Source organism: Cyprinus carpio, chromosome B6 (assembly GCF_018340385.1).
Source record: "Cyprinus carpio isolate SPL01 chromosome B6, ASM1834038v1, whole genome shotgun sequence".
In the NCBI taxonomy this organism is placed as follows: domain Eukaryota; kingdom Metazoa; phylum Chordata; class Actinopteri; order Cypriniformes; family Cyprinidae; genus Cyprinus; species Cyprinus carpio.
This window is the reverse complement of record NC_056602.1, coordinates 16436892-16459386: the sequence shown is the minus strand read 5'-3', so window position 1 is coordinate 16459386 and position 22495 is coordinate 16436892. Positions and strand designations below refer to the sequence as shown.

Below are 22495 nucleotides of genomic sequence, written 5' to 3'. Positions count from 1 at the left end.
CCTATCACTCGCATGACTGAGGTGGCCTCTTTGTGATATCGCACTTCATCATGCAAGCAAAACTGAGGGTGATGTGAGAAAGAATATATTGATGCTACAAACAGCTGTTTTCATGCGTGGCTTCAGGCAGTGTTTCATTTTGCTGTGTGTTGTTGATGCTCAGTGTGATCATATTAATCTTAAAGCATATAAATCATTGAGCCTTTAAGCACCGTAGGACGAATAATACTTGGAATATCTAAACATTCTGTCCTGACACAAGTCATTGTTGATTTCACTGTTGTAGGGGAAAGACTCTAGGGCTGCAGATAAGACCGTTGCCATGGTCCTGAAGGAGATACCCAATAAGGCGTCCTCAGAAGGCAAGCCCCTCCTCACGGTGACAAACAAGGTGGGCAGAACTACTGCAGCTACTGCCAGAGTCAAACAGCACATCCGTTCTCGCTGCATGGGAATGATAACCAATGGCAAGGCTTTGACCATCACATGTCTAACCTCCACCTTTTAGCCTAACAAAAATAAAAATCACAGTGTGTCTCTGCCATCACAGATTTCTAACTGACAGCAAAACAGCTAACACAGGCGTTTTTATTTCATTCAGAGTAGCTCTGTGGGGTATAAAATTGAGCTTTTCACATCAGGCAAGGCTTGTTACTGGAAATAGAATGGGGACAATAGAAATTAACATTTCAGATGGACACATGGGACACACATGGATTTAAATCTTAGCTTTAATGTTTAGTGAGGGTGCAGGATTTTTGGCCACAGCCACAATATAGATTACATATTCAAGCCGTTGAAGCACTTCACCACATGCTTCTAAATTGTAATATACTTTGTAAATTTGATATATTTAACAGTGGTTTACATATATTTTATATAGCAATGCACAATATATCAGTTAAGATTTATAAGTGTGTATATTAAGGTTATTTTAATACAATAAAGATATACATTTTTATTAATATTTTGAATTATTATTTTTTTCTGTTTTTATTTTATTTTAAGATTTAGTAATTTGTTGTGTTTTTGTAATTTTTCTTAGTTTTAATATGCTTATAGTTTTCAATCGTTATATTTTAGTTTTAGTTTTAGATATTTTATTAATTCAAATAATGCAAGATACATGAAAATTAGAAATGTTTCCTTGGAAACTAGCTGAATAATAAAAGTTGTATTTATATAAAAAAAAAAATCAGATAATGTAACAAGTAACAAAATTGTTTAACGGTTTTAGTTTTAGTTAACTATAATAACCCTGGGTATCAGTCGATATTTGATATTTAGATTATTACTGGTTTCATCAACACTTAGTAAATTATTAACATTAACGTAATCTTTAGCAAATCTCAAAAATGAATATTCATTTTTCATATTGTACTTTATATATCATCATTTATAAATTCACCTCACATCACAATCATCACAATAATTAAAATTTGTATGTGTACTTTCATTTGTAATTTACTAGACAAATTATTATAGAATTGCCTATTAAAGTAATTTAAAACAATATTTTAATGGTGTTCAATCTCTAATTTTACATGCATCAAACTACATGATATGATAGCATAACAAATTAATTTGATGCTGGAACTTTTCTTGCAAAAACACATTTCCTTGCTTTTATCAAGCTGCTGTCACAGCTTTATAGCTCATCTTGTTGTTGCCTGTGTGGTCTGTGGCTCATTCTGTGTTTAATACTATTGTCTGCGTAGTCTGTGTGTTGCACTGATGCCAGAAAGATTCTGAACTATTCAATAATAATTGCATTACGCTAAGCTTTTGTAGCGCTCAACTGGTTTCCACTTTTCCTCCACCAGTCACTAAATGACAGATGATTCAAAAATGCCTTTGCAAAGCGTTTTGTGGTTAGTTTTGTAATCAGTCGACAATTAGTAGACCAGTGACCTGAAGCCAACTGCACTCCTTTGATTTGTCCGTAATAGCGTGAAGGTTAGTTCATTTTCAAATCAGGTGAGATCGAACACGGTATGTGAAGCACAGCATCATTCCTCTGTGTAAAGTCTTGTCAATACTGATGCTAAAGTGTTATCAGATCAATACTGTCCAATTCACCACAATGTGGGAGCTGTAGTAACTTCAGTCTTGTAAAACAACTAACGGTCTAAATGACAAGTTGATTTCACTGATAAAGTTTAGTTGACAGTTAGGGTGTGTATATATGTACATATATGTATATATATATATATATATATATATATATATATATATATATATATATATATAAAAGGATATTTATAGAAAGCCTGAATAAAGTTCTGTTGAGAAATTACTGCTTCTTAGTCTCTGAGTTCCTGAACAATTTAAAACTGGATATTTAAACACCTGCTGTCACCTCAAGTGAATTGCAGGACTTAACGGATAAACTCTTTATGTGAAGAAAAAGATTTTACAATTAGCCAGCAACACTGTGTGGATGACATATAAGAAGCAGCTTTTTAACTTGATTGAAAACACTTAGTCATTGTGAGAACCAGGCGTTCTTATTTGCACTTCTGATTGTTTTTCAATATTTAACTTGCTTGTGTTGTGTAAACACTGGTTCAAATATCATATCAATTATCCAGTTAATTGTACTGACCTCACACACAATTTAGCACTCAAGATAAAATAGTGGTCTTCAACATGGTAGATGGCTTTTACAGCAAACTACCTCTGAAACTCATTTCTTCATACATAATGCAGTTGTGTATGTTCGTGCTGTTATTTATAACACTAATAAGTGCCTCACATGAGCTTATACCTCCCTCAACCTCCCTCCCTAACTCTCCCCCTTAAGACTCCCGCTAGCTAAACTGGTTCCAGGTTCCCTTGACAACAATATCTTGGAGTTGTCACCAGGAGCTAAACCCACATGACACAATTAGTTGAAGTTTTTCATGACATAATTCAGGATTTGCCCTCGGGCTCAAACACAAAGACAAAAGTGAGGAGGTACAAAATGCTTGTGCTGTGATAAAGCATAGCTGAGAACAACTGAAGAAAATTCCTTTTCTTATAGATAAAGGAACCCCCATTCTTTTTTCGTACATTTTCAATCAGTAAGTTTATTCTGCTATACAATTACTGTACAATTTGCCATGTCTTGAAAGGGTAATCAGCATTCACAGAGCTAAATGTAGTTACTATAAATGCCTCTGAGTATCATGGGAAGATGGGACATCAGAAGCACAATGAATCTCAGAATAGTACATTATGCACTACATGAATAATCAAATCCTAATTAAAACCAAACTATGTGACCTTGATGTTCAAGTCTTGACTGAATATAATGTAATATAATTTTTAGTGAGCCTCATGACTGTATTTCACACTGTCAATGTATTCTTTTACTTAACAATGCTTTTATGTTATATCTTCTGAGGGACAATTGTAAATGCATAAATTCCTTCAAATTATGAGGAACAGATTGCAGAGAAACTATGCACACTCATTTTTAATGGGAATATGAGTTCAAAATGTAAGCAGACATTAAAATGTTTTCAATACTGTGGGAAAGTTTAAATGAAATAAAATTCAACCCAAGGAGATAAAGGCATCATATTTCTATTGGCTATTATTATTCAGTGACTATTCTGTGGATTATCGTTATGCCTGTAGGTGGCGACAATCTTTAAAAGCCACTGAATCATCCATTCAAATGATTTGTTCAAAACACTGATTCATTCAGGAACAAAACACTAGTATTGATGTTGCTCAGAGAAGTAGCTGTTGATTCTGCAATTATCTTTTAATTGGACTGTGTTTGGAATTACTTTTAGTGGCGGAGCAAAAACAGACCAAGCAACCTCCAATAGGCTAAGATTACTGTGTGTAAAATGTAAGTATTAACTTAAGAACTAGCAATCCATATCATTGCTTAATTGACCATTCTCAAAAAACCTGCCCTCCTTAGTTACTGTTGCCATGACCGACAAACAATGCCGCTCTCACACTACCCATCATGTTCTCACGCGGTAAAAAATACATCACAGAGCAAAGAGGAAACTGACAACACACCGACCGACAAGACAGAGCAGGTTACTTCTGGTATGAAACAAGGTCTCAGCACTCTCAGCTTTTAAATTGTGTCATTTTAAAGAAATTCAAACAATAAATACAGTTTTGTAGCTCTTTAATGTGTTGTTACAGATCACTGTATTGCCCTTCTGTTCATCCCAAGCAGCAACCTTCTGGTCTCTCTCGTGAAACGAACACGGATAAGACTGCAATTCATATAAAATATAAAAAATATAAAAAAATATAAAACTGCAATTCATCAACTGGCCGCTAGAGGCTAGCTCAAAAAGGGAGTCAGTCCCATAAACTCCAGATTGCTAAAATGCCCAACTTTACAGCAAAAAATATAAATAAATAAATTGACTAATTTAAAAGATTTTTACAGAATGTTTTTTTGGTTTGTTTTGGTATTTTTGGCTTTTTTTGCAACTGTGAGGGGGATGAATTTTTTTAATAACTCATCCGTTTAAATTATATTAAGCCTTAAAGTTCTGCATAATTAAGGGCGCGGCCTCGTGAGTGACAGATGGATTGCCGCTGCTGTCACCACCGTCAAACTAGGTGGGCATGGCTTCAGCAACCAGCTCCTGCCTCATTGTCCATTTTCAATTATCCGGGAGTGATGCGCTGCCAAGATGGCGACGGCTGGCTCCGCCCACTTTAGGCTTCAAAAACGCTCTTCAGAAACCTACGGGTGATGTCACGAACACTACGTCCATGTTTTTATACAGTCTATGGTTCAAATATGTGAACCGATCATCTTTTCATATTTACTTAAAGCACAAAACTTAAAGCATGAATAAACATCAGAAAGTATTTCAACCGCGGAACACACCATTTTTAAAGTGTAAGCCCACTGAATTTAATCAATTCTCCTGTCTGAAATGTGGTTAAAGCTAGAGGGGATACAGCTGCGATTACTGGGCATACGCATTTACATATTTTCCAAGTCAACAATATAACGTGAAATCCTGAAAATGCTTTTAAAAAGCACATGCCGCCATAGTTTCATGACTTTAGAGTGTCGCAGTGATGGTCTTTTTGCAGTAAACGACCTGTCATAATTTGATGAGTGGGAAGATGACATGAACAGCTCCCGATTTGGGCAAAGTTCACGGGATTTTGTCCACAGAATGATAAGAGCACACTTTTAAGCATATTATGTTATTATTTCACACTTAGTATTTTAACTTAAGTGCTGCAAGCCATGCATACAGCGCCGGGCATGACAGGTTTTCTGATACGCAAAACAAGTACTTTAAAGGAATTAGTTATGTTTATATCGTTGGTGTTGAAGGGTACAACAGCAGAGAATTAACCCTCCGCACATTTTTATATTTAGTTATATTGAAAAAGTTTCAATCCAGTCAATCTTTTTTACCCCATTTTAACATGGATTTCTTTGGAGACAGGTTCTGATTGGTCAGATCGCCTGTCAGTCAAGCTCTTTGCGAACGGTCATTTGGCAAATCTACCTGCACCTATGTTTACATTCAACCTACTATAATAATTCAGAAAAAAAAAAACATTTTTAGATATTTCAACAAGGTAAAATGTTAATTACTGCCTTTAGTGGCTTTCTCTGCTTTATTCTGAATGCAATGACCAGGGGCGCTGTAAGGTGACAAGGGGAGATTAGGACGATTCCAAGGGCCCGACGTTTGAGGAGGAACTCAATTTTAAACGAGGGGGACATCAACACCACCCCCCAAAAAAATTAAATGATAACTTGTCGAATTTTCACTTTTTTTTTTTTTTAACAAACTACACTATGTTACTAGCATATCTTCAGAGGCGGCAGCCAATGAGTGCAGGAATTCTCTCCGATACTTAGTTGCCATGTCATGGCGAGCCGGCATTCGTACATAATTAATACATAATAATTAAACAAATATAATTTATATTTAGAATTTATAAATTTGTATATAAAACTTTAATGAGTACATTCTTCATCTCATGTGTGTATACACTACTGAGATAACTATGCAAAGAAACAATTTCTTTCCTAATGTGTAAAACTTTTTCAGTTAGCACCAAACTACTAAATGCACCATTAACTAAAGACAAACCAAATTTTCCCTCAGACAGAACCGCCAGGTAAATCCTCTGTTAACCTGCCTTCCACTGAAATAATCAGAGTTAATAAAAAAGTCTAACTGTTCTGCAACGTGACTGCAGCTATCTGCTCTAATTACTAGAATGAGTTTTGTCCCCTTAATAATTCCTATTAATGTCAGCAACCCATTTGTGCCTAAAGGAAAAACAGTTTTAAACTGGATACAGGGGAATCTAATTAAACAGTAGAGCCTAAATATTTCCAAAATAAGTCTCCCCCTCTCATTATGGCCCTTGTTCTGCTGGCATTCACAAGGGAGGAAGTTATGCTTTTATAACAAGACTTAGAGGGGCAAATTAAAAGTGAACCCCAAATCTAGCTCACCCATATAATAAAACATCCGGACAGAAGATGCTGTTACATCATCCAGCCTGACACTTCAAATGATTGCTGATCAGCAAATCTGCTGTTAAATAAGACTATATTTCTGCATATGTTTTTTTTTTTTTTTTTTTTTTCAAATGCAAAAGAAAGATGCTAGGCAAAGACAGTTTGAACAGTTTGAAGACAAAGTACCATAATTTCCTGACTTCCATCAAAAATGTACAAGGTGTTGTAACAGCAGGAGTTCAGCATGGGTAAGATCAGACATTCCAGCCAGCAAAGGAATAAATCTCCTCCCTGACACCAGCAGAGCCAGAGAGATGTCTGTGCAACCCAATTAAGACTGCTGGGTCAGCGTTCTGGCACAGACTCTCACAACAGGAATGTTCTCCCAAGCGCTCTGGCCAACATACACTGCTCGTGCTTTTCATGAATATTCAGTATTTATTTCAAAGCTTCTGTCAAGCTACTGTACGAGGAGATCACAAACTCTGGTACAGTTTGAAGGTAGAATATATACACCAGAAAATAGTCAAGCACAGCTAGTTTTTGCTTAGAGAAGTATAATCCAATTTTTCATTATAATTAATTTTTTTTCTATGTCCATCTCTAAATTAATTCCTGCTGGACGTTTGTCTCTGTGGTCTTATTTAAGCCCCGGACAAATTAAAAAGACATTCGAGGGGAAATGCAGCAGCCCTCAATTAAGCTAGTCTTGATAAGGTCAGAGTTTTTTAATCAATTTGCTTTAAATTATAAACATGCAACAGTCCATTAATTTAAGCAGCGTTGCTTGAAGTGTCTGTTGTTGTTAAGCCCGTATAGAGGATTTGTGAATGTGACATGAAATTACATGTGTGCTGTTTTACAACCAGCAGCGTTCTGATGACACAGCCCTGTAATAAGTATCTTTGCACTATTTGGAGGAAACAAATGTTAGCAACATGCAAACCAGGGGTGTTCTAGCCTTTCATCCTTACTGGGAATTTGTTTGCAAAAACAGCTTCAAAGTAATTAAATTCAGGTGACTTTTGTGTAGAGTCAATACAACTTTGGGTTACAGACACTTTCATCAGTTCAATTTCATATCTACAACCTAATTCTTAACTGCAAGCTACATATACTGTACAATACTGTTAAAAGTTCGGGTCAAGGATGATGTGATAAAAGTAGATTTAAAGAATAGTGATGGTATAAACATTTAGAATGGTAAAATGAATGGTGTTATTCTGACATTTCTATTCATCAAAAAATCCTGAAAAATGCATCACTGTTTCCACAAAAATTATAAGCAGAAGAACCGTTTTCAACAATAATAAGTCATTAAAAAATAGCTAAAATGCTATTCCAAATGAGCATTTCTGATTTCTAAAGGATCATGTAAAACTGACAACTAGTGTAATAACTGAGAATTCAGCTTTGACATCAAAGAAATAAATTACATTTTAAAATATATTAAAATAAAAAAACAGTTATTTAAAAATCTAATGATACTTTACAGTAATACTGTTCTTACTGTATTTTTTAAAATTTTACTGGCCCCAAACTTTCGAATGGTAGTGTACCTTAGCAAACTTATTAGCAAACGTATGGACACTAAATGAATAGTGTCATCTATCCCGCTACATTCATTCACAGCATGTTTAGTGACTTTTAACCTTCAAAGCACTCAATACAAACATCACATTTACCCCCAGCATGTTGTTACTGGTGGATATGACCATAACCATACAACTTTTAAAAACAGCCTTACAGACAGAAACTCAGGTATCAAATTAGTTCTAAGCAAAATAATATATTAACATATATTCACATACATCAATTCTAAGTAGCTACTTATTGACACATTACCAAGCATTAGCTTGATAGCTAGCTGCTTCCAGACGCATAAGCAAATCTGAAAAAAGAGAGAGAAGGGAGAAGGAGTTCAAGGGGTTGAAGATACATACAGGTAAAAATGTTTGCCTAAGCTGGTGTGATCAGTTTTCATGTCTTAAATAATGTAAACAATGGAGATTATCAAATCCAGTTAACTGATTAGCCTGCTTCTCAGGTCACTACATGGTGCCTCTTTAGACAATAACATTTTATAACAGCAAAGGAAAACTTATTGACTAGAACTTCAATCCAAATTATTCTAATGCCACACTTGAATGGACTATTTTAGTATGTGTGATATGTAGTAAGAAATAAATGAATTTATCCACATTGAGAAGACAGATTAAGCATCAAGCATCCCTTTAATTTTTTCACTAAAGGATTACATTTTCAAAAGAGACGTAGTTATGGCTGAAAATGCAGATTTGCTGTAGCCATGCACTGCCCACAAAAGTGCTCTCCTCCGATGAGACTGTGGCATGGCTGAATGAACACTATGAGAACAACCAGATGATGATTGATGTGTTTTTTCCATTCTGTTAGACACAGGGCCACCTCTATGCCAGTCTCTCAAGAGAACATACACACATTCTGTCACATAGTACACATAGTACACTGATGAGAGGCTTTATAAAGACAGCCTCACACCTTGTCATAATTACTTTCATACACAATTATGTTCTCTGAAATGGAAAAACAAGCATGACACATAGTATTTGTGATTTTACTGGGCTGCTTTCCCACTGTTTAAGTGAGAAAGGGAGGGAGAAACATCCTCAGGCTAGGGACGTTTGCCAGAGGGGGGCAAGGTGAGAATTGTTGTCTCACTCCTGTACAGGCAGCAGCTGAAAGGGTGGTGACTACCAGTGTTACCAGTCACATGCAGAGATGTCATGGTGCAATGGAGGATGACTGCAACTAAAACAATAGGAGAACAGGAGGCCAAGTGCATTAATGTAGATCTCATCACACTCTTACGCTTGATTTTTTTCAGCTGGTGAGTGAGCAACAAGAGAGCCGTCCCTTGCTGAGCCCTTCCATCGATGATTTCCTTTGCGAGACCAAGTGTGATGGAGCTGCCCGCCCAGTAACCTCCAACACAGCAGGTACTGACCTTCCCATACTTCCTCAACAATTCTGCTTCTGCACTGTACTATGCTCCACTGCACAGTACTATTATACTATAATTCTGACATTTCAACATCTTTTCATTTACAATATAATTGGATTTTAAGAACCAAAAACAAGTATAGTAGATGAATTGAATTTGTGCTTTTATACTACCATTCAAAAGTTTGGGGTGAGTAAGATTTTGTTTATTTTAATAATTGCTTTTATTCAGCAAGTATTAATTGAAATGATCAAAAGTTATTAAAGACTTTTACATGGCAAAAAAAACAAAACAAAAAAACTCAATAAATGCTTTTTGAATAAATGCTGTTCTGTTCTTTCGGTTAATTAAAGTATGCTGAAATAAATGTGCCATGGTTTCCACAGAAAAATATTAGACTGCCCCACCATTTTTAACTGTGTAATAATATATTTTTCTTGAGCACTGAACTACAATTTTACAATGATTTGTGAAGGATCATGTGACACTGAAGACTGGCATGACAGCTGCTAAAATTCAACTTTGACCACACAAATAATATACATTTTATAAAATATCTTCAAATAAAAACAGTTGTTTTCATTTGTAATAATATTTTACGATATTGCATTTACTGTATTTTTGATCAAATAAATGTTTGGGTTAGCATTAGACACTTTCAAAAACATTTTAGAAATCTTACCAACTCAAACCTTTGAATGAAAGTGTAGGCCTACAATGAAAAAGAAATATATATTTTGTTGTCTAGTCATTTCTCAACATGCATGCTTGACATTTACTTAACATAATTAAGTAAATTAATGAAGCAAAAGGCATGCAAACTGTTGCCGTAACAAACCAATCAAAATTCAACAGCAAAGAGAAATCTGTAGCATTTTTGAGTCTATATTACATTAAAATGGCAAATATCAATGCTGGCTGCTAATGCCAAATATTGCTCATTCTAAAGTTCATTCATTTATCTGCATTATATACATCTTCAACACTGATTAGCAGAGCAGAGACACATTACCAAATGAGGAAGTAAGTAGCCTCTTACTGCATGACAGTTGTGTTACATGAAATTCACATTGAGAGGATGAGCAACTAAAACTGTATTTATTTCACTCGCACCCTCACTTGCCTACACCACAAAGCAATTAAGACAACCATTCCTACTCCCTATAGAGTTTCTTGTTTACTTTCTGATTGTGGAAAACAGCATATTCTATTTACCATCAGATTATGTTTGGAGGATCTTTCGATTGCTTGTAATTGCGGCAGTCTGTTAATTACTGTGCCTTTGAACATTATGTGAATTGAGGTTCAGAAATTACCAGGCAGAACTTTCTGCAATCAAAATGTCACTAAATACTTACCTCACATTATGAAAGTTTTTCAGTCTGTCAAACAAACAGTGAAAGTGTCAGTTATTGATCTATGTGTAGTGGAGTATGCCTGACATGAAATATGAAGCCAGAGTCAACTGCCAAGTAAACACTGTATTGAAGTCATAGTTTCTTATTGGTATCACTCTAAATATTTTTTGCATAATGTTTATTAATATGATTGTATACTTTTTATGCTTAATTAAACTAAAGTCTTAAACTAAAAATGTAAGAAGAATTTGAATGATTAGAGGAAAACCAGTTTTTTAAAGCAGTGTCTCTCTGTGAAAGGAATGGAGCTGATTATAGAAATGTATATTCTGGTCTTTAATGGGAACTGCTGTAATCTTTAGAAGGAATGCCTCTGAATTCAATTATTATTCTCTGGCAGATTCTCCCGAGTGAGCTTTTGATTCATTTTTCATTTTAGTAATAAAAAAATCACAACTTGCATTGGTTTCAGAATCTTCAGACTATCATATTGTCAAGGTGTAAGGACTCCTATACTTCTTTCTTTAAGACTTTCTATAAGCTTATGAGATTCCAAGCAAGACATATGTTAAACCACAAAACTTTAATTTCTATGTTACATCTACAAAGTACAAACTGTGAAGTCATTTAATTAATTAAATATTAATAATAATAATAATAAGCCAACAATGCGTAAGATTGACACCTAAACACCTAAATCTATATATTTTTACTCATTATAACAATTTCAGTATCACATTTACCAGTGGTTTGACAGCTTATTATATGCACAAATGATTATGTGCTGTATCATTTTATCATCAAAACCAGAGAAAAAGTGGATGATTTCAAAATGTCATGTTAACATAGTTTTCGTTTGTTCGTCGGGTTTTTTATAATGAGCTTTTGATTTTTTTTTATTTTTATAATGAGATTTTTGATAGTTGAGTCAACAACATTACATTCAATTTTATTCAAAAATAAACAACTTCAAGGTGAAAAAAAAATATTGTATTATTTATTATTAAATATATAAATGTTTTTTTTTTTTTTCAAAACCAACATGAATGCAAAGAGTGCATTTCTGAGAACTTCCTAGAACATTTTTTTCTTCCTTTTCTTTATCGTAGACATACTTGACACTGACCCAGTTATCAATGTTTTTATTGTACATGTGAATGCAATGATTGTGAATCTTCTTGATTATATTAATGTCTGAGGTTATTACACTCTAAGCTTGGTTTAAAGTAAAGGGTTTTAGAAGATTTCAAAGTCTTGAGAGGTTTTGGTGTCCAGGCTGGTCCTTGTGTGGTCGACAAAAGCATGTGGTGGTGGTAACCTGGTTTCAGCTCTGATGTTTGTGCCAGATTTCAGAAGTGTGCTGTCAGGCCCTCAAGGCTTGGATCAAGCATCCTCAATGTTGGCATCTGCAGTACTGACCTGCATGGATATTTTGCCTACCACCTGGTTATGAAGACCTCTGTTCTGCAAGCCAGAAGGGTAACAGGAAGGGGGTAGAAGCTTTAGAATATATCCGGAGCGTCTGTTCTTAAAGATCACATGTAAGGGGGGGTTCAACCATCTAAAAGTTTTATGCTTTAATCTCACCTAATCAGAAAGCTGACTACATTCCGTCTGAATATTCAATGAACACATTCTTCTCAAACCTTCATCCTCTGCAGCAGAACAAAGTGTTCTGTAGACAGTGTTCTTGATGAAGTGTATATATATATATATATATATATATATATACACACACACTATATCAAACGCTCTTTGTTCTCTTGGAGAGGAACATGCAACATCAAAGATTATTTGACACCGGCCCCTGAGCTGTCGGAACTGCCTGCTGTCTTTTATTGCTGTGACCACGCAGGTAGATAAGTGCCTAGAGCAATAACTAAGCTATGTGTTATTCTGTGTTTTTCCTTCCCTTTAAACTCTGGTCTTTTGGCTTATGTGCTAATTCGAAACTGAGCAAAAACTTGCTAGCTCACCTCAGTTCATGACAGTAGCTCCCAAATGTTAATGTTTTTTTAATCCGTTGGAGACACAAGAGATGGATAAGGAGGATGAGAGGATGTTGATGCTTTTACACTTGCACTGTTGGTGCACACCCGGGTTTGTTTGATGTCAGAGTTCAGTTCATTTGGATAATGTGAACATTGTTTTCTGAACCCGGGTGCGCACCTGTTATCCTAACCCTAACCCTAACCAGTCTAAAAAGAGTCGAATATGATTCATGTAAACTTTGGTACAGTTAATTTCTGGTAGAAATGCAGTCTTACTAAAACATGAAAGTTAACAGCTATTGATGATGTACTGTATGAATTGGTCAAACTGTGTATTTGTTTTTTCACTTTCCTGACAACTATGACTGATGTGTTGAAAGCATAGACAGCAACATAGCTGCCACGTTCAAGGCCCAGAAAAATAGTAAGGACTTCGTTAAAATAATCCATGTGACATCAGTGGTTTAACCTTAATGTTATGAAGCTATGATAATATTTTTTTGTGTGCATAGAAAACAAAAATAATGACTTTATGCAATAATTTCTTCTCTTCCGTGTCAGTCTTCAACGTGCATTCACAAGAGTACCACGACGCATGTGTGTGCGTTCTTCTGTAGTTCACCCAAAAATGAAAATTAGCTTGTGATTTACTCACCCTCAAGGCATCCTAAGTGAAATATGGATACTTTTCTTACAAAAAAATGCATTGGTTCGCTACAGGAGACCTTGATTCTCCCCCCGGAGTAATGTGAGGCATGTTTTATTATGGATGGATGCGCTTTATTGAACTTCTTTTGGACATTTGAACAAAAAAACACCCACCCACTGCCATTATAGAGCTTGAAATAGCCAGGACATTTTTTAATATTGCTCTGATTAGATTTGTCTGAAAGAAGAAAGTCATATACACATAGGATAACTTGAGGGTGAGTAAATCATGGGCTAATTTTCATTTTTAGGTGAACTAACCCTGAAAGTTGAACCACTGATGTCACATGGACTATTTTAACGATGTCCTTACTACATTTCTGGGCCTTGAACATTGTAGTTGTGTCCCAGGGAACACATGTTAGGTAAAAATGTTAGCCTGAATGCATTGTAAGTCGCTTTGGATAAAAGCGTCTGCTAAATGCATAAATGTAAATGTAAATGACTTTTTTTCCTTCTAACAGTGGAAGCAACTATTCCTTTTAGTCATAAAGATAATTGGAAAAGGTTTGTAAAAGGTTTGTTTTTATTTGTGTACATTCACAATAAAAACAAATTTTTGTGCTTTTGTAAAATAGGCCTAAAGAAAATTAGGATGCCACTTTCTGCCGTCTGTTTCCTTTCGCGCAGCACTAAAATTAACCAAAACTCTGCATACTAGGCTACTTGTTACACAGTTTTTCTTTTGTTTTCTTAATTTATTAATTAAGTAAAAATATATTTCCCGTATAGGCCTATTCATTCGTAGGTCTATACATTTTTTTATGATGTGATATGATATGACCATATGAATCCTCATGTTCTGTTGTCTGCTACTTTTTGCGCATGTAAAATTAATCCCTGCAAAACAAATGTTAGTATTTTTAATGGCCGACAGACACTTATCCTTTCTAATTCAATTCAATTCTAATTTAAAATAATCTTGTCGATGAACGGTTAATAATCGGTTAACGAGCGCCGGTTGTCGGTTAGGAAAAATAACCGAAATGAACATCCCTAGTTTGGAATGACACGAGGGTGGGTAATTAATCCGTTAATTCTATCCCGCTATTTACAGTCAGTGAGCAAATGGCATATGGAAGTTCCTTGACAATGAGGCATAATGTTGATTTCCAGAACCTTAACCCTCTCAGTTCCTCTATGGTGAAATAAGCTGCCAACCTTCACTCAGTTTGAGACCATCATTACTTTTGATATTTTTCATTTTATTTTTTATTCATTTATTTTTTATTTTAAACTTTTGCTCTAGTAGTTTACTAAAGTAACTTATACTGAAAACTTGGCATTGGCCAGGGGATGCACCCCACACTTCTGGAGAATAAAGACAAATAAAAGTAGATGATATTTATTTTCTTTTTGCTTCCTATGTCCAGTACTCTCCTCCTCTCTGGACCTGCTGGATCTGAGTGAGCCTGGTGAGAGAAGACACAGCAAAGACAGGAAGAGCCCTCATTCTACTAAGGGCACACCATACAGGAAGAAGCCAGATGAAACAGAGCTGATCCAAGTGGATGTTGAACAGAGTATACACTGTTCCCGCACACCTGAAAAGATTTCATTGGACTCAGGTATTAAGTGTCAGACAGTTAAAGTGAAAGGCTGTTATGCTGAGAAGCACCCCTGCAAATCAACCAAGGGAAATCAGATGGTTACACAAATGAAACTGTTTTTCATTACATGAACTGAACAAGTTCTGTAACGGAAAGTACTTTTTCAGTAAAAAGAACATTACAGGTTTACATATCGTTATGTAGTTGCCCTCTTTAATATGTGCATACTGCAAATTCTTCAAACTGTGGTGTTGCTCATGTTTTACTTGGGTTGCAGTATTATAATATATCTCTGTCCAACAGCATGGCCTCATTTTGTTTACAGTAGCAGTTCCATCTTCTTTGGACAAATGGGAAGAACTCAACCCACACCTGGAGCGAAATGGTAGCAGAAAGTGGAAGCTTGAGAGAAGACGTTCATCTAAAAATTCTGGTGAATTTGTGTGGTAAGTTGCTGCTCTAAAAATTAGTATGAAAACACACACTTTCTGGATATCTAAAATATATGAATCCCTTTTTTCACATGATATAACCCCAGGTCTATGGATTGCAAGCCTCAGCAAGACACTGCCCCCAGGAACTCCCTGGAGGTCAGTAATAAAGTAGACGCAGAAGCCGTGCCAGTAACTCAAGTAAGTGCAACACCGAGCAACACTTATCACTCTGTTTATGAGTCCTGATCATCTGTGCACATGTGTCAGTGACTTTCACATGTCATTTCCCACATGTCCCACTCATTGTAGTTTTATCATATTATTGTAAGTCCATACACTTGACCTGTGAATGGTTTGTTTTTTAGACACTCAGTACATTGTGGAACATTCTGTGCTAACATCTAGAATTCTTTATTTTCAGCTCAACAGGCAATATGTTAGTGGAAGACATGTAAGCCTCTCTGTGCACTCTTTGTATGAATCGCTGAATGGTCTATGCATTTGCACCATGGCAACAGCATCACCACCAAATTCAATACAAAAAAGACCAAACATTTTTGGCAATACTTCATGGCAAATCATGATCTGAAGTGATGCCCTCATGGCAGGTTAAATTTTGCAAGGATTTTCAAATTTCTTGTGGTGCTACAGGGTACAAATGTTACACGCTTCTCCCCTCAGTGAAGCATGCAGGTCTGTTGTATTGCTATCTATCATGATTAGATAATTATCAAATCAATTTTTGACCAGCCACTGGTCAATCTGAAGTTTGCTATTGGAAAAGCATAAATGAATTACACCAGATATATGGTGTCCAGCAGTGGGTGCCTCCTCTAGTGCCTTTGATTTGCTCATCACGTTTATAGTCAGGTTGTAAAATGTCATGTGGTGTGACTCCCCAAAAATGTATCAATACACTACTGTTCAAACGTTTAGTGTCAGTAAGATTTTTTTTAAATGTTTTGTCTCATATGCTCACCCAGGCAACATTTATTTGATCAAAAATACAGTAAAACGGTAATTTTGCTAAGTATTATTACAATTTAAAATAACTGCTTTCTATATTAATATATTTAAAAATGGAACTTATTACTGTAATGGCAAAGTAGCCATTACTTCAGTCTCTGTCCTTGCTGAATTAAAGCATTTAAAAAAAATAATAAAAAAAAACTTTTGAATTGCAGAGTTGTTAATTAATAATTCATAATATCTGTTAAAAAAAATACCTTTCACATTGAAATTTTATTTTAAAACTTCAAAACTCATATTTAAAAAAAATATATATATGATTAATGTTTCTTTACACTCTTATATGTCATTGACCCTTATATACCTAAACCTTTCACTTGGTGTACAGATTCATTTGTCTTACATTTGTTAAGACTACTCATGATGGAGCAATCAGTATATGTGAACTGCATGGTTCTAAAAACATCGAGCTCAAATTGTCTTCCAGCCATGAGTGGCAGTAGAAATGAAATGTGTAATGTTAAAGGTAATTGTTGCACTGACACTGGGTCTGACAGGGCACATTAAATGTAATTATACAGAGCTGCACCAGCACAATGAAGCAAGACCAATTGTCCTTTTTGAGGCCTCCATTATAGCCTCCTGTATGAAATCCGTTTAACTTGGTAACCTTGGTAATTGATTAATATCCAATGAGGCAGGTGGCAAATACTTCATCCTATTCCTTTGATTCAGTCTGCCTGGAAGGCTTTGTTATGCTGAGAATTGAATTGGGGAAATGGAAGTTTTCCATTGATAGCTCAGCACTTGACATTTAGAATGACCTAAGAACAAGATACAAAGTTACATACAGAGGGTGAATTTTAAAGGGTAACTCTATGATTACATTATTCATTAAAATGACAAGCAACTTTAAAGTTTAAGAAGCACCAAAACCATAACATTATTATCACTAAAAAAGCAACAACTATGGCTGTCAATTTTATATGTGCATTTAGTGTGAATTCAAAAGTAGCACAATTAATCATGCCCCCTGGCCAGTACATTAATTTTGTAATAAGGAATTTTTCTACTATTGAACCACTTTAAAGACAGCTAGATGGAAGATATAGTGAAATATTAAATGCAATGAATGAATTGGCATATCATGTAATTAGTTTGATTAACCATTTTAATTGATTGACAGCCCTAGCAATAACCTAGTTGAATGAATAGTTCATCCAAATGAAAACTTGCTCAGAATTTACTCACTCTTAGGCTTTGAGTACATTTTCAGCCAATTTTCATTTTTTGATGATCTATTCCTTTAACAAAAATAGTGTGGTTGTTTATAGTGTCTTAAGCCTTAAGCTCCTATTGTTTGTTATGCCCATATATCACCCTCTAAATTTGAAACCCATCCAGATGAAGCCTTTATGACTCTGAGAAAATAAAACCCTTGAGATCGTACTATTGTGTTTTATTTTGCAGTAAGCTTGTTTTCTATTGCTGTGTGGTTTACACACACAGCAGTGTAGTCAAAATGAATGGCTTTGCCGCATGTGAAGCATGTCTTCAGGTGTACAGTGTTGAAACTGGTGCATATTTGACGATTCATGCTGAGCAAAGGTCTCCTGCCATGCTATTTTCAGATCTGCATACTGAGAAAAATGTGTGAGGGCAGCGCGCTGTGCATGAAAAGACAGGCCTGAGCCATTTTGAGTGTGAGAACATTAGGTGTGGACAGCAGGACCTCAAAAGGGAGTGAAAGTGAGAAAGAAAGAGAGGGAAGGAAAGAAAACAAGAAGATGTGCTGCTAATGCTGGCATTTCTCTTTGCCTCTGCAATCAGGGGTTGGCAAGGGCAGGGCCTTTTCTCCTGTCAGAGTGACTGAGAGATGGCTGAGCACGTTTTCTCTGACTCCTGCTCTGTGTGCGTGTGTCTGACAGGGCCGTTTGAGCAAAGACCAAAGGTGGGGTAGCACACTCCTGTCCAGAAACCAGTCTCTGGAGGAAGAGTTTGAAAGAGCTAAGGCAGCAGTGGAGGTAAGCCAAAAATCTCCTTTAAAAATATCTCTAGGCATCAAAACTTAATGGCTGTAGTTAATGGGCATTAATAGGCAGTGTGTTTACACAGAGTACATAAAGCCAACTTTGTTGACAGGCTTTTTCTTCTCATTAACTCCACCCATCATTACTCAGACATTTTTACTTTAGAATAAATAGCATATTAGTTTAATTTACACTTAAATAGCAGCTGCCACTTTTTGTTGATAATTATACTTGATTCAAACTGTATATACCACTATTTTAATTTGATGCAAATAGCATTTGCCTTTTCTTATCAACTTATTGACAGACCAAAATGGAATCTACAGATATTTTACACTTTTTCTGTTTTCAGTTTGGAAAAAAAATCTGTGGAATTCTGAGAAATGTATTTAAATATATTAAAACTGTGTGAACTGGAGCTGATAAAGCACTGTACTCACATTAGCCAGAACCATTATCCAGTTAATAAAAATGGCTTTCTTGTATATTTCTCTGAACAAAAATATACATTTTGTAATCATTTACTCACATTCACTTGTATGACTTTCTTTCTTCTGTGCATCATAAATCCATACAAAGAAAGTCAATGGTTACCAAAACAGTTTGGTTACCGACATTATTCAAAATATCTTCTTTTATGTTCCACAGAAGAAAGAAACTCACATAGTTTTTTTTATTTTTTGGAACAACATGAGGTTGAGTAAATGATGACAGAATTTTCAATTTGTATGAACTATCCTCACAAACTGAGATGGAAAAAATATTTTATCATTTAAAAAAAAAATAACTTGAAACTTATTTAGGTGCGCCCTTTGTTAAAGTTCATATTTTAATAAGGCCTTACTTTTGTGGAGTTGGAACGATTTGGAAACCGCTTGCTGTCACGAGTACAATGTGATGCTAATTAGCCTCCCTCAATAATTGATTGATTATAATGTCATCACCATGGCTCATGGAATAAGTTCAACCAATTAATAACTTTCCATTGCTCAATGAGAGAAGAAAATAGGCCAGTCGTGCAGCATCAGGTGGCAGAGGAGACGGTATTGTACTTACAGAAACTAGATATGGGCTAATTCAGCTGGAGACCCTGCTATCTGACATCAGTTCCTGTGCTTCAGTGATCACAACCGCTGATGCATTGGAAGAAATTACTCTAAGGCCTGTCACCCAGGAAGAGAAAAAAAACAACTAGACACAATATCTCTCATTCAAAAAAAAAACACATTTTTGATATAAAACCTAAATTTATATAATATTTTTTATAGCATATTTTATAGCAATAGCATTTGAAAATGCCTTTATTTTATTTTTTTATTTTTTTTATTTTTCATTTTCAGTCTTAAATGCACAACATAGTAACCAAAACCTACAAATAAAAATGTAATCTTACATTAAAATGTACATTACAATGTACTGTGTTAAGAGTTCTCACTGCTTAATAGTTTATGTTGTTCTGATGAGTGTAAGAAGCTAGCTATTGTATTACATGTGTTACAGAGGTAGAGTGCTAAGGGCAAAAACATGGGGGATCTGTAAGAACAGATGAATAATGGAGGAGAAAGAGGAAGGGCACATCTAAAAGTGAGAGCAGTACTTACAGTACGAAGAACCACTCAATGCAGAATTTGTACTGTGCACAGAATCACTGGTTATACTGCCTATAAGACTGAGACAGTATTCGGTTTGAAAGAGGGCTGAGAGGGCGGGACTTTGTGTACAGTAGTAATTCTCAAGGCTGCAATGGGAACAAATGGAGGGTTGATCGATTGCACCATCCTTGAGTTTCGATCATTACGGGAACATTGGCCTGCACTCTGAGAGCTGCTCTTCTGCCTCCAGCCCACTATAAGTAACTGCATATATTTAATATGATTATAAGCTGAACAGAGTCTTGAATTATCCAGAAAGCTACTTTCTGGGACAGTGAGGCTAGTTTCCAATCATTTTCATTTGTTGATGTCCTGAATGAAGAAATATCTTGGAGCCTGAAATGAATTGAAATGGGGAATCGTCAGGCAGGGGTAGCTTACTGAGCAGTGAATAAAGATGCAAGATAGATGGAAAATACATTTTACGCCCCGCAGTCTTAGGGGAGGATGTTGGGATGCAGGAAACAGAATACATCTGAAATTATGCTGCTCTATTTAGAAACAGGCGGACAGCGAGAGGTAAACGCAGGCTTTCGGGTGACTCTGTGCTGGTCAGGGCCAAATATAACACAAAGGTGTGTTAAATGTAGGGATTTATGCTGTAAATCTCTTTCGTAATGAGATGATGTATAATACCAAGAACCTTTTTGGGCATTTAAGACTTCTCACTTCAAACCAATAATAGCATTTGTTTTACAATATAAGAACAGTATGATTAACCATAGGCTTTAGATTTACAGGAGCACATGTATGGTTATTCAAAATCCATCTTCTGTTCCTTTCCATCTCCTAACATGTAGGTTGGGATACATTTCAGATGATGCAAAATGACAGGGATCGGTTTTAACAGCAGGACTTGACAGCTTGTCAATTCTTTTTTATACATGCTCAGCAAACCAAACTCCCAGACAGAAAGTTCATGCTTTTGGGAGAAAAATGTTACAGCTACTGAAGGGGTAGTACAGTAATGCAGTTACTTGATCATTTCCGTCTTTAAGCATTATTTAGTTAAGTAAATATGATGCATATTAATTCGTAAATATGAATTGCATTGATCTACATGTGACTTATTGACTCATATATTCTAAACTGTCAGAAGTTTTTGTTCAAAAGATTAATAGAAGCCTCACTGGAATTTGTAGACTTTTATGTATGACTGTCATGCTCAAGCTTATTAATTGTTTGTCACGTATGTCTTAGGGGTTTTTATTATTCTAATTATGAGCTGACCCTTGGTCTCCTTTAGTTAGTAATTATGAGATGAATATATTCATTTGCTCCTCTATTAAGGAGTTAGTCTTTAAGAGAGTTCAAATAATTATTTGCAACCCAACTTTCTTCTTTTTTCAGACATGAGATGAATATATTCACTATATCTCTTATATACTTTTCTGTATGAATGTGTAAAGTTATTATTTTCCAATCTAACAATTGTATTTGATAAATATCCACTCTTTACCTGTTAGATGTATGCTTAAAATGAGAAAAAGAAATCTGTGCCAATGTTTTTAAAAGAATAAACTTAATTCAAGATATATTATGTTCTAAAAAATATATATCTTATGCAGTTTTGCTTCTAAATGTAAATGTTTTACTGGAAAATAACACAAAAATATTAATTCAGAAATATTTTTCCAGGATAAAGCATGTCCCAATAGAGTTTAGTTAGTAGGCGTTTGTGTACCATCCAAATAGAAATAAAGGTCTCAGACTTGTGAACCAAAGGGCATTCTATTTCAAAAACAAAGACCAATTAAAAAAGACTTTCTCACCCCAGTGGAACAGCACAGCTTTGATCATGTGTCTCTTTTTAAAAAAGAGGAAGACTGAGCACTGACCCCCTTTGGAGCCCTCAGTGTAGCCATTAAGGCCTCTGACATGGCCTACTGAGCTCCTGACAACATTCATCCTTTATTACGCTTATAAAGCTATATCTCACAATCTCTCAAGGGACGAACAATGCAGTTGAGGTAAAAGGAAACTCTAAAGGAAAGATGCCAGTCTTGAATGACACATAATGTCAGGGGTGTTCAGGAATGCTTTCTGAGCCCCTTAGACAGTAACAGCTTCAGGGGTTGTCATAACACAACACTTGTTCTTTTTCATGCATCTTTTTCAGTGTTTGTGACATATATTTCAATGAAGCAGGTTTTTTTTTTTTTTTTTTTTTTTGAAATAGATAAGGTTCTTTGCACAGAATAGGAGACCAAAGTTGCTAAAAGGATTGTTTACGCCAAAACTCCATTTTTTTCTCTGTGGAACACAAAAAGAGAATTCACTCTTTTCCATGCAGTTACACTGAAATGTGACCGGAGCTTTCAAAAGGTGGTGTTTAGCCACAGTATTACGTC

At 35.4% G+C, this 22495-nt stretch overlaps 1 protein-coding gene across 4 annotated transcripts in view; it reads left to right on the top strand.

The window, feature by feature from the left end:
- pex5la (peroxisomal biogenesis factor 5-like a) overlaps positions 1-22495 on the top strand; it is a 68291-nt gene that overhangs the window by 34530 nt on the left and 11266 nt on the right. The window contains exons 1-7 of one of the 4 annotated variants that reach the window (XM_042725901.1): positions 95-391; positions 9336-9447; positions 14883-15077; positions 15388-15505; positions 15598-15691; positions 15915-15944; positions 18391-18486. In XM_042725901.1, coding sequence (XP_042581835.1) covers positions 323-391; positions 9336-9447; positions 14883-15077; positions 15388-15505; positions 15598-15691; positions 15915-15944; positions 18391-18486 — 714 coding nt within the window. In that variant the 5' untranslated portion in view covers positions 95-322. Of the gene's footprint in view, positions 1-94; positions 392-9335; positions 9448-14882; positions 15078-15384; positions 15506-15597; positions 15692-15914; positions 15945-18390; positions 18487-22495 lie in introns of those variants that run through there. The other 3 variants (XM_042725900.1, XM_042725903.1, XM_042725902.1) reach the window with 3 other exon arrangements.